The sequence below is a fragment of the Cupressus sempervirens genome, chromosome 2 (assembly GCF_028749045.1).
Source record: "Cupressus sempervirens isolate cs-2001-9-10 chromosome 2, ASM2874904v1, whole genome shotgun sequence".
Lineage (NCBI taxonomy): Eukaryota > Viridiplantae > Streptophyta > Pinopsida > Cupressales > Cupressaceae > Cupressus > Cupressus sempervirens.
Genome location: NC_143119.1, coordinates 652186419 through 652200296, shown reverse-complemented (window position 1 = coordinate 652200296; position 13878 = coordinate 652186419). Strand labels below are relative to the sequence as shown.

At 34.7% G+C, this 13878-nt stretch overlaps 1 protein-coding gene across 5 annotated transcripts in view; it reads left to right on the top strand.

Annotated features, from left to right (window-relative positions):
• The first annotated feature begins 5881 nt into the window (after nucleotides 1-5881).
• Nucleotides 5882-13878, top strand: part of LOC149575060 (uncharacterized) — a 92743-nt gene continuing 84746 nt past the window's right edge. Inside the window, exon 1 of one of the 5 annotated variants that reach the window (XM_089814938.1) lies at nucleotides 5882-7117. In XM_089814938.1, the coding sequence (XP_089671064.1) occupies nucleotides 7006-7117 (112 nt within the window). In that variant the 5' untranslated portion in view covers nucleotides 5882-7005. The remainder of the gene's footprint in view (nucleotides 7118-13878) is intronic. The other 4 variants (XM_089814941.1, XM_089814940.1, XM_089814942.1 and 1 more) reach the window with 4 other exon arrangements.

Genomic DNA, 13878 nt, shown 5'->3' with positions numbered 1-13878 from the left:
AGATGAGCCTCTTTAAGCTTCACTTCTTTCTCTAATTCTTCATCATGTTTAGATTTTTTCTTATTCTAAATCATTAATTTCAAATTTCTGGTTTGAATCAAAATCTTCAATTAGTGCCCACATTGCACAATTTGATTTCGTTAAACCGCGACCAGAAAACCAAGTCTGCGGGTGGGTGCAGACAGCAGATACCGCCCGCAGACTTGGTTCCAGGGATGCTGTAAACGATTTTGGTGAGGGTTTGATCTTCAATTTTCCGGCATCAAACTTTTCGCCATCCGTAGGATTTTAGATTCCCGCCTGTGGCCAGTTCGGCATCCACGAAGGATACCCCGTGCCACGCGGCGCCCAAACAATCGCCAGATCAAACAGTCAGCATTTTGAAACATCCTCCAATCCGAAATTGACACGTTGCCACGTGGGCAGCCGAATCTACATTTTCCACGTCAGCGTAGGAAATTGCCACGCGTCAGTACAGACTGACAACTCAGACTGACACGTTAGCACAAAGCGCTTTTTCTTGCTGACGTCATCATTTCACTGGGCTAAATTTGACGCCCATCTGAACGTCACTGCAGGGAATTTTACAATTGCGTTGGCGGTCGTTTGACCGTCAAATTTAACTTCGCAGTTTCTCCTCCAGACCCCTCTCCAAATTGCTTTTCAATTTGGCAGCCTGTCTTCACGAGGTCATAACTCGAGCATTTGACCTCCGATTCAGGTGCAATTTTTTTTGAAATCAGGTAGAATTTCCTAAATTTTCCATAGGTGGTGTTGTTTTCTGGTTTTGGTGCACAGATTTTGTAGAATTTGCATTTTTTGGCGACTGTACCTGCATAATCCTGCCTTTTGCAACTTCAGAAGCTTCGTACGGGCATCTCAGGTCACTTTTTCAGGTTCCATTTTTTTTGAAAGTGCGTATTTTTTTGTCTACTTTCTAGATCTGAAGTCAGATTCTAGGGTTGTGTGGACAAATTTCTCACTTTCAGAATTAGGCCTTCTTTGGCATTGTAAGCTTTCCTTCTTTTTCAGTAAACTACAGTGCTTAAGTGACAGATTTCAGCCTCATAAGGCAGTTGTAAAAGCCAAATCAAACAGTCCACTTTGGTCATTTTTGACAAGTGGCTCATTGTAAACGCACTACTTATCAAGTGCCAAAAGCATCTTTTTTGGGGGGGTCTTTTGATTGAGTGAATAGGGGGGGTGTGTACAGTGTTTTTTTTGTGTCTCTATTTTGTGCTCTTTCATTTCTGCATCATGGGTTTTAAATGTCCTCCTCTAACTTCACGCAACTATTCTACTTGGAAAGATATTGCATGGAGTAGATTAATGGAAAAAGGATATAGTTTATATGTTGATGGTACAATCACTAAACCTACTGATGCTAAAGAACTCATTAATTGGCAAATTCAAGACCAACAAGCTTTAGGTGCTATCAGGAGTTGTGTACATAGCGATCTTCTCTTCCACATTAAAAATTGTTCAAAATCTAAGGGAGCTTGGGATAAACTTGAACAGTTGTATGGTAAAGTGGATGAAGAAAAGGGATTTCAGATTGAGGATGATCTACTTCTCGTAGATCCTAAGAATTATGACATAATTCAGGATTATATCATCAAAGTTAATGAGTATAGGGCACTTCTTAAAGATTGTGGAAATCCCATGAAGGATGAAAGGTTGATACATCACATTCTGAACAGAGCAATGTATTCGGACATACTCTGATTAATTGATCATATCCTTCTTTGGTCTACTGTATGCTTGTGTTTGAGTTCTTGGTTCTTGGGTGAATTTTGCCCTTAAGCAAATTCTTACAATAGGGCAGTCATGGTTAATATCATATGGTCCCTTACAATAGAAGCATAGTTCCCTCTTCCTTAAATCATTAAGAGTCTCACGGTCAAATGGAAAAGTAGACTTACCTTTAGTTTTGTCCTCCTTAGGAAACTTCTTGTTGTTATGATTGGAAAATATTCCCTTTGATGTAAACTTGCTGGTAGGGGTAGTGAACTCCATGCTTTGTGCCTTCTTCATTGCTTACTGTAGTGAGAGAGGATTGAAAGCTTTCAACCAACCCTTTAATGGCTCCATCAATCCTTCTAGAAATAAGACCACCAATCTTCTTTCACTAACATTAGGAACCATGACTGATAATTGTTGGAAGTCATTCACATAAGCATCAAGGGAACCATGCTATTTCAGTTGTGCCAATTCACAGAAACTCGCCTTAGGATCTTTGACATCAAACCTTTCAATCAGCCTATTGGTAAACTCCTCATATGTAGTGATAAGGCTGTGTCCAAGAGTGCTAACCCATGATACCACCAATTGTGAGCAACTCCTTCAAGATGTAGTGTGACAAATCTTATGGCATCCTCTTCAGGCATTGGTCTCAAAGAAAGATAATTATCAAGCTTTTGAACCCAAGACCTACCTGTGCATTTGTTACTTCCATCATAGTAACGCATGGAAATCTTACCAAGTGTTTATTGATAGTCATTTCTTAGAGCATAGTGATCATTCCTTCCTCCTCTCCTATTTCTTTGATTCATGAATTGATCAAATGTCCATATTTCTCTCATATTAGGAGGGAGAGTGGTATACTCAAAGTAGGCTTGTCTAGCTTCCTCTTCAAAAGAAACAACTAAAGTAGCATGTGGTTTTTCTTCTCTTGGTGTAAAGGTGGGAAAAAGAGGCCCAGGGGCTAATACTCTACTATCTTCAGCGTGATGTATAGACCTTTCCTCATTAACTCCACTATATTCAGCTGTGTTTTGATTTTGAGTGGCTTGCTGATCCATTTTTGCTAATAAGTGTGTCATCATATCAAGCATGGTATCAAATTTTCTTTCAGCTCTTGCATCCCTATTTTCTTCTTCTGCCATATTTTGAACTGTTTTGCCAGTATCTCTTTCTCTTAATGCTTCTTAGAATGTATCCCCTTCAACCTAAGGATTCTGATATTGTTGTCTCTGTTGTTCCTTGTTATAACATCTGATTTCTCTCTCACTCATCTACTGTTTGATTGATCACAGGATGATAGGATGAAAGCTCTGACACCACTATAATATCCCTATCCTAATCTGATTGAAACTTGCTATATTCACTTTTAGAAATTTTGTCAAACACTTGTATAGTAGAGGGATATACGACTGATTTTATTTTCAGTTTGTTTTCAGAGTAAGAAAGATGACTTATAATATCATAGGATGACTGAAATATGACTTCTCTTCCACTTAGTCTACACCTAACATGAATGTAACTCTTTTTTTGGTTTTTCTTGATGCAATATATGACATCTATTCAATGCAAATTAACACTTACAACCAAGTGACATTATGTCAAACAGTTGGCATGCAAACTAACATCATATTTCAAACTTCAAAATTAATACTTTGTTGATATATTTTTTTTGATATAAAATCAGGTTACAATGCCTTCAACAATCTAACTAGACTGTCCATATAGAACCATGTAGATGTATTTTTAGATAATGCATAAACATGAAGATAAAATGAAGGGAACCTAAGATTGGTAGACAACTTTAAAATTGATCAGAATATGTCATGCACTGTAGCAATATTGTTCACAACATTGTAGCAATACTATTCATGACCACCGTAGTGATAACACCATTCATGATTCCTATGGCGATGACACTGTTCACGATTCCTGTAGCAGATGGGTATAAAATTTCTAATATGCCTCCAAATTAGTTGCTTAACTCCTTCTAAAGTGGAGATAAAATGAGGGCATTGAATGACCCTTAAATTTGAAGTGTATCTTCTTCATGAATTGCTGCAAAAACTCAATAAGCTTCAATGAGATGAGTGAAATATCACCTCCAACAAATGCAACAATATTAGTTGATAGTTTCATAGCCTCAAAGTTGCTAATCAAAGAGAATTATCGTTCTCAATAATTGAAATGTCCTGCAAAAACCCTTGGCTCCACAAGTGCACAAGCAAATGTCAATATCAAATTTGGATGCCCTACAATGAGGCTTTCTCCTCTATTTATTCTATTCCTTCACCCCTTCTAGAAGAACATAAAATATTATTTTATTGCACTTTTTAGAAGCTTCCTCCTTTCCAACAATAATTAGTTGTGTTTCTAGAAGATTCCCTTTTCCATATAATATAATATTATTTTAGTGACTTATGATTTAATATTTATTTTAGTCACTTTTAAATTAAATTAATTAAATATAAAGTCACCTTTTAATTTTTAAATTATTTAATGACTTTATAAGAAATTAATTTAATTATTTCACCTTATTTCTCCACTTAGTCTTCAAAGAATGAAAGGCTAAGAACTTCATTGAGAGGCTAAAAAGATGGGGACATTACAATATATTAGTTACATGTGAAGCAAAATCTCAGCCGCATTTTTTTTTGTTTGGCCACAACTAAAGTTGAAAAAGCACAAAATTGCATAAAACTAATTAGCTGAATTTCATCCCAAATTATAAGTAGCAAAAGATTTATCACTGCATACACTTGATAAAATCTAGAAGTATATAGTAGACAAAGCAGGAAAAAAACCATCCACAAATCATAATTTATTTAATATAAGTTTTTGTACAATAGATTCATATGCACTAAACATTTTGTCAATGAAAATGCTTCAAACCATTACATTGCATAGTCACAAGTGCTTTCAAAGACAAATTTTTGAAGAAAATCAAATTTCAAAGATAAATTTGAAAAGAACACCAAATTTATTTGTTGAAACAAGGAATTTGTATAGGGTTTGACAGACGAGTAAAAAGTCCACTACCAGACCAGTAAAAAGAGTATAAACACTATCTTCACAACCTCTTTAAAAAAAAAAAAAAAAAACCTACATTGAGAACAATACGAAGTCCTAAAATTAATATGACTATAACAACCAACTAATTCCACTACATATTTCTCAAAATGCTCTTTAGAGGACATGATGGAGAATTATTGAACAAATATACCATGCAATTAAAGCATAAGCATAATTCTTATGTTCTTTTATAGATATTTGTTAATTTTAATACACTAATATGAATATTCTTAATTATGTCAACGAGTACAATATTTTTAATTATATTTTGAAAGTAAGTCTTGAGACAAAATTATAGAAATAATTTATAGTTTCACATTAAAATTTTGCTTGAATTTCTTTTAATAACATATAATATATTAATGCATAAATATTTTTATTTTATTTTCACTTTACATTTTTAAAACTTTTTTTTTTTTTATTGATTGTTATTGCTTATAACTATATAAATAGTCAAACATTACGTCAATCTTTTAAGTTAAACAAGTATTTCTAAGGTAACACACCTCTGAAATGGCAATCTATATAGTACTTTTGAGTTTTTCAAAAAAAAATCTTGGCGTAGTAAAATACTCTCAAAATTATGCAAGGAAACAAAAAGATGATTGCACACAAGCGATGTTCTATTTTATAAATTTTCTCTATTATTTGATGAACTCCTATACATTTGTTATACATTTGTAGGCTAATACTAAACATTCAATTCTTTTGATTTATTTTATTTAAAAGTATGAAGATTACTAATGAATTAAGAACACAAACTATTTATTTCTTTAAATTTCTCTCACAATAGAATTATAATTAATATTATATTGACTTTTTTTATTGTTTATTTAATTTAACATTTATTTTGACAATGCTTAATATTTGTACAACACTGTAATTATTCATCTATAGACCCAATGTGTCCTTGTTTGTAATACAATTAAGTGCCTCTCAAGAAACACATTACTGTATAGAACAAAAATACATAATTAATTTTAAATAACCTAAAAAATCCTTCGCTCACCTTTTTATTTGAACCTTAGGTGCAATTATCAGGATACTTTTTAAGTTAATGTTAAATAATTTGAAAATCCTTCCCCCTATCTTTTCGTGATACTTCTTTTCGAAGATCCACCAACCTAAATTCCTATCAGTCAGTTTTCAGGTTTCTTACACGAATAAAAAAAGTTGGCATTGATTCCACTGGTTGCTTTGGTTTTCAGCAACTCTTCCCCTGATACCATGCTGATACTCCGTCTTCTTTATTTCTCCTCTAGCTCAAAATCTGCAAACATGTCATTTCTTTCTCCATTATTTGTTCCTTTAACAGTCGAAGAGCCTCAGCAATTTCATACACAGGAAACCAAGGTCAGCCAAGATCTGCTTGATTTGTTTTGGTAAAGCTTTGAATTAGGCACGATGAAAGATATCTTTCTACTCCTTCAGCCTGAAACTGTTGCACCGATTACAGAGGTGATGTGTAAAGAAATTGAAGGTTTACAATGATAAGTAATCGTAGGGTTACAAGAGTAATACGTCACTACCTCTTGAGTGATATGAGTCGGTCTGGATCACCAGTAAATTAGTTGTTATAAGTTGCTACTGCCCTCCATTATCAGTACACATAAATTCCGTAAACATATATTGAAGTACATGAATTAGCATTGGCTCTAAATGTGCAACATATAGTAGGAATTTACGAATGAGTTTTTATTTGTAAGGGGTATTTATTTGTTAAAATCGCCATTATTTGCATAAGATTCATCATCAATTATTCACCGGTGACTAGGGTCCTGTTAACTCATCCGTATTATATCGTTCAGAGAACTTCTTATAGTTTGCAAAATTGGCGAGTTCTTACCAAATTCACAAGAATTCGCTAGTTCTTCTACCTGCCAAGCTCATGAGTTTTCTCATCAGACTAGGCCACTGAAAAGAATATACAAACCCTTGAAAAACCTTGTTCCTTTTTCGTTTTTGTCACTTTTGTCTTCAGAGTATAGGAATTCAGTTGCATGAATTGCTTGTCGAGTGATTGAAAGGATTTATCAATTAGTGGTCAAAAGATTACAGAATATGAATGGCACGTACCGTTGAAGTCATAGTGGCTTAATTTAGGCCTAGTGTTGATGGTTCTGCTCCTCGACCTTGCATGTATTGTGACAGGGAATATGCCCGGGGTACTGCCTTTGGACTCTGTGAGGAGTGATGCTCGTTGACCCTGCTGAGAGCGCAGCCTTTAGAGTTTTCACCCCAGGCAATGACTTCGAAAAGCAATCCACAGAAATGATTTTTTGCTGTGCCAGAACAAAAAACAGAGGTTTTCCCTTTAAGTGCTTTGGAATAACAAAAAACAATGTTTTTATAACCCTTCTTTAATGACTCTTCAGTGGTTTGCAGTCTTATGCTTAATTGAATTTCATTTGGTTTGTCAAGTCAATCTTAATTCAAAGTAATGCTACTATGATACAGATAGACGCATGTGTTCTCTAAACTCATTTATGTGTGTAATGCATTATCTGTCTTTTTGCATTTATATAATTTTTATATTTGTTGAGAATTTGCAAGATCTTGATTCTAAATCAAAATCATGGGTTGCCAAGTTTTTACCACGTCCTAGCTTTTGAACAATGGAATCATTTACACACAAGTTAATGACTCCAATGATGAAGATTGCGATTTACACGTGTAACACTGGTTTGTCAGAACTTGATAATATGGAAAATGGTTTCGAGTGTATTGTAGAAATGGTTTGTCGTTTCTTTCATAAAATTGTGGGAGGGATACATGTCATGCTCTTCATAGTAGTTCATACGCACTTCTATGGGAAAGCTCACAGCTTGGGCGCCCATGATTTGAAGAGATGCTTGTTTGAAATATATTGTTCAAATGATCCAAATAAATGACAAATCACAAACTGTGCAGAACCTTGGTTTATTGTTTTTCCTTCTAAAAAAGAGTAGAATACTGGTTTGGTTTCTTGATGCCTTTTAAATCATTGAATGAACATGGGCGTTATTTACACCCATATTGTACTTTGTTTTTCCCATTTGTCATCAAGGACATCAACATCATGTTTCAACTGAATTCACTTTTGGCCTTCCTAACCGACTTGGAAAGATGCATTTCAACTAACATCTTTCTTAGGATGAAAGAGGTTGCAGGTGTTTGGCATGGAACAAAAGTAATGGTTTGAAGGTTGTCAATGATGTCAGCAAAGAACGAGAAGTGGAAAATTGAGTCGGGCCTTCAAGGAACGACATTAACTATTGTTTTCTTGATGAATACATGTAAGATCTGTACTTGTCATGGTTCAACCACCTCAAAATTCTGCTCAACTTGGTGTGGGCTAGGCTTAGCTTTGCCATTACAAACCTCTACCATCTTAAATTTGGCTAAAAAAATGCTATGTTACCCCAAGTTTCCAGGACGAGGGAACAAGGGTGGAGGGGGGGCAGGGAAATGGGTTTCCGGGACAGTTTTTTTTTTTTCTCTTTTTCTTGGAGCAGGGTACAGCAGTGGGAACATCTATATATAAAATACGGAAAATTTGAAATATATAGGGAAATTTAAAATATTCGTATAAAAATATGGATAAAACATGCTAATATGAATTATAGAACCTTAACATATAATGTTTGTGTTAAATAATTTAACTCTAGAGTTCACATGAGATTGGAAATCAAACAAATTATCAAAATTGGAACATTAATTTTACAAGACAGCCAAGAGAAAGGTTTCCGGAAGTTTCCGAGTTTTCCGAGATGTCCTGGAAACAGGGACGGGTCAAATTTTGCCAAAACGCGTCACCGGGTAACACTGAAAGAAATGCCAATTGAAAGTTCTTCCTCTGGTTAAAAATGACATTCCCAATAAAAGTTCAAGTTAAAAAATTGGCAATATTGGCAATAGCAACAAAGTTCTCTCTCAAATAAAAACTTGGTAGTAGCTGATGAAGGTTCCTCAAGTCAAATAAAATGGTAGCAAGCGATGGAAGTTCCTTAAGAAAAAAAAGATGGCAATAACACTTATGTCATGCACCAAGCTTAACTTTGCTAGTATTAGATTCCACTTTCACTAAAACATGGTTGTCTTGCAATTATGTGCCTAGCATTTATTAACCAAGCCAAGTGGCTGAAAGTCATCTGGACTCAAGGGGGTTTTGAAAGTGTTTGATTGACATAAGTAGGTGGAAAGGGCGCCACAAAGATCAAAAATTGGTTTTTGCCAAGTGTTTTGCAACTGCTATAGTAGGATTCCCATGTTGGGTATTTTTGAGATTTCATGCCTTCCTTGCATTAGTCATTGGTTATAACCAATTTGAGATGCCTTGTATAGGTCTGTGTGTTTAAGTGCTTGTCCCTTGTCCTGCCTTTCATTTATCTTCTTAGCTATTCATCTTAACTTTGAATCTTAAAAAATTGGATGAATTTCTAGTTGTTGTTTTTATAGGGATGTTTCAAAATTTCTATTGAGGGGCAACAAGGTCTTTGTTTCCTTGGCTGGGTTGAACTTTGGTTTCCTAACCTCTTTGTTCTGGAAAAGGAAAACATGTTAAGTCCTTTGTGTCGGACTCGGCGATCAAGAATGGTTTCAAAACTGGCATTGGAAGCGGACATTCCTTTTGTAACCCAACTCTTCTTTGAAATGTAAAGTCTCCTTCCAAACTTGCCCTATAATATGCCCTAGAAACACAATTACAGCATATTAGGGTTAGGATTACATCTTTACCAAGTACAATATCTCCTTTTAGCAATGTGATCTCAGATTTGAATCCTGCAACCAAGCATGCATGCATGCATGCATACATACTACATACATACATACATTCATTCATTTAGGGTTAGACAAGAACACATTACATTCGTATTATATTTGTAGCATTTATCAATACTTTAGGACTTGGATGAAGAGACAAGATAGGCCCAGTATCCGACTAAAGCCCAAGTGTGGATTGATATCAGAGCCCTCTTGGCCTCAGTTACTAGGGTGGTCTACTTAATAGGGTGCTTGTTCTTGCTTTCCCTATCAATGCCTCACCCCCCTAAAGATAGGAGCCATCATTGTAGAGTCAGAGAGGAGCTTCTAAAGAGGATTCTTGATCATTTTATCTAAGCCCAATAGTGGATCTATATCAGAGCCCTTTTAGCCCTAGGGATAGTCAATGTGGCCATCCCTAAGGTGGCGTACTTAGATAACCATATTATAGCTCCCCTCTTATTCATACAGGTGGGTTTCAAACAGTGTCATCATCAGGCATAGACATTTTTTATTCTATTACATGAATACACACACATAAGAGATAATCATTGTCTATTTATGCATGTAAGCAATATACATACCACAAGCAGTTGTAAGATAATAGAATGCTGAGAAGAACAGATATGGAAAGACTACCAGTCCACAGTTTTCAAGCCTGGTCTGATTATTAACCATTGTGGCAATGCTTGATGTATTTGCTGATGGATCTATATAAGTTTGATTTTATGTTTCTTTGCTTATGTGTTTGGAATGCTTCTTATTCAATCTCATGATGTCCCTGTCCCCCCTCCCCACCCTGCCCCTCCATAGTGTCCACCCCACCCCTCCATAGTGTTCTTTATGTAGTTTCTACAATCATGAAGGTGTGTGTTCCTTTAGGATGTTCGTGTCTTGTGAGGGATGTGACTGCTTGTCAATCCTTTAGTTTATTGATAACTAAAGTTTAGTTGTTTTAGTTGCACCCCTTAGTTATTTCTTAGTTCATGTTAATTATTGTAAAACAAAACATGGAATAAGATCTCTATTCTGTAATAAATAGGGGCCTCTGTAAAATGGTCGTTGCTGGATAGGATCGCCGTCCCTTGATGACTGCTGATGCTGGTTTCCGTTGCCGTTCACAGTCAGCCCATCTGTCCATGATAGATGTCTCTTTTGTGGCAAGGGTATGATAATCTACCTTTTCTGAATTTCTTGCCCTCAAGCAACTTCAGATTTGGATGATTGAAGATCTCTTCTCCCTCCCAAGTAGCATTCTCCATAGGCGGGTCCTTCAATTTGTTCAAGAATTTAGGAATAGTCTTATTTGTTAGTCACTTCTCTCTCGTATTGAAAATGGCTTCAGGTTCCAATATTAGTTTAACTTTGTTACAAGAAGGATTAACTCCACACATGTGGTCACGTGTTGTTTTGGCACCCTTTTGAGCCAAGACACGTGAAAGATGTGAATTCAGCTATTTTTGGGTAACTCTAATTTGTAAGCCACTTCGCCTATCTTCCTTATGATCTAATTTGGCTCATGAAGTCAGGGTTTTATTTTTTCCACTTTGCTAACCTTTATTGAAGATTTCTTTTATGGTTATAGCCACTATTATGTGCCAAATATGGTAGTGATGTTACATGCCAAGTATGGAAGTAGTATTATCACTATGACTATGTACTAATGTCATGCAACAAGTTCTATGATTGATAGAAGCATAATATAAATAACAATACCATAGAAAACATGCGACAATGGCAGGATATTACTTTATTAATTGTACCAAAGTATTATATTACGAACAATACTAATATGTCCTTCCTTGTTCTTGACAACCCCTACATTACCAACAATACCAACTTGTCTTTCCTTTGTAATGTTCCCTCTATTAGGGTTAGCTTGGGACAAGTAATACCTACAAAATAAATGTCAGCATTTAAATAATAATAACTTTACTATTCTACCCTCTATCCTAGCCCCTTAAAGACGTCTCCAGATTGGGTTTCCTAACCCTTAGCTATTCCACCGTCTTCTCTGGAGTGCTTCCCTTAAGGTTCTTCTTGGATGGGACATCCTCTATCCAAGGCCAACCACATATGAATATGTTGACATCATTAGAATACTTTGGCAAATCAATCTCAGGCATGTCAGTCAGATGGAGATTATATCAATCTCACATATTGACATTATAGAGATGATGAAATCCTAGGCATGTTAGTTAGATGGAGATTATTAATCTCACATACCAACATTATAGAGACTCATTATTCATAGTTATGTTGGCCAGATCGAGAATGCTTTCTCATACCAACAATTAATATATCAATCTCAGGCATATCAGTTAGATGGAGATTACATGAATCTCTCATACCAACATTTTAAAGATAATAGAAATCAAAATTGTGCCAACCGGATGGAGATTATGAATCTCTCATACTAACACTATTAGTGTTTAGATCAATCGCTTCCCCATAAAGGATTATATTGATCTCTTTATAACACATGAAATGAACATCTCATCAATTACAAATGATCATCTATCAGTTATTCTTTGAAAATTTCCTAATACTCTATATGCACATATTTATTTCTATATCTATAAATGAATTGTGTGTGTGTGTATATATCATACCCATGAATAATATTAAAAGGAAATATTAAAACTTACCATTTATGCTTCATGTGGCATTGGCTCCTTCAATTTCGGCCCTTCCTTGAAAATATATAATATGTCAGTTTGATTCTAATACCCACTGTCTCCTTTCATATTTTTCCATGACATAATTTTTTCCTTCTTTATAATTGTTTACATGTATTGTTTGTTCCTTACTCTTCAATGACAGAATGCTCTTTTCTTGTTCTCCCATTTCTCAAGTGGTCAGTCCACTTATATATGGTGGACCTGCCAGCTCATGCCCTTAACAAGGGTCGCCATTTATTGGCACATCGTTTCATGCATTTGGATTGGCAACAAAGCAATCTTTATTATATTTAATAAATTAATTGGTAATAATGAATATGCATTTAAGACTAATAATTTATACGATCGGATATGCTAATGATCAGTTATACTATTGATAAACAAGTGCCAAAACTTACAGAAATAGATTATTATTATCTAATATCTTAGTTTCTAGGCTCCCATCGTGCATAGAGATAGGTTTTAATAATCTTTTGCTATGTTGTATTAATAAAATGAAAAATCTGTATAATTTAATACGGGTTCTTTTATTTATCATTGTATATTTAATATCATTTTATATTAAATATTATTATCCTATTATATGTTTTCATTTCAATAATATATTTTATTTATGATATGTTATTATGATATCCATAATATATTTTATTTATGATATGTTATTATGATATCCACATATTACTATTTTTATTATAATACTTTATTATATTTTCTTTTATTATTATTATTGTTTAAGTAAAATTTCATTATTGGTGTTTATATTTTGAAAGGAGAATATTCGATTAGGGTTCTAAATGGAGGATGTGACATCCTTGTTCTCGACAACCCCGACATAAATGAGGGATTGACGATCATGAACCTTATGGGCTTTACAGACCACAAAGAGCCTGGAATTGAAACAACGAACCATTATGAACTCCTTCAAACCATCTTGAACTAAACTGAACTTTAAAGGAAGACACTTACTTTCGGGACTTCGGGTTCAAAAATCTGGAAAATATACAAAGAAAGGAAGAATAATGAGGGGATACACAGTATTTCAAAACAAGTCTTGTAGTGTTGAATCCGCTACCTCTTTCACGAATCTATTCTTTTCTCACTTCTTCCTTTTCTATATGGTATGTCTACATGGTGTAACTTTGAATCAAAGTTATTGTTAGCATTAGAGACATTGACTATAGAATTCTTTGATTGGGCCACAGACTGCAAAGATGAGCATTATAGTTCATCTGAAATCTTGGAGGTGAGAAAAAAATCCTCTTGATAGAAAGATCATTGGTTCTTCCTTATTTATAATTTCTGACCATGATGCCTAATCATAATATTAATGAATTTTTGAGTCATACATCTAACGTCATGGTCATATGGGCCCACAATTGTTTATGAACATTATCAAAAGTAGTAAAAGAGCAGAAATAACTTTATGGACCTGTAGCACTATGGATATCTGTGCTACTTTTGATGGAAACCGCAGAAAATATAGCAAAAAATGCACTCTTTACATATCATTCTTAAAGAGAACCAGCAAATACTTTGATATCTTGTGGCAGTTCCCTTAATTATTGTATTCAATTTTTAAGGACTACAAGCACAGGATCAATGGCACTATACAGGATGAAAATCATGTATAATTCTGCTCCTT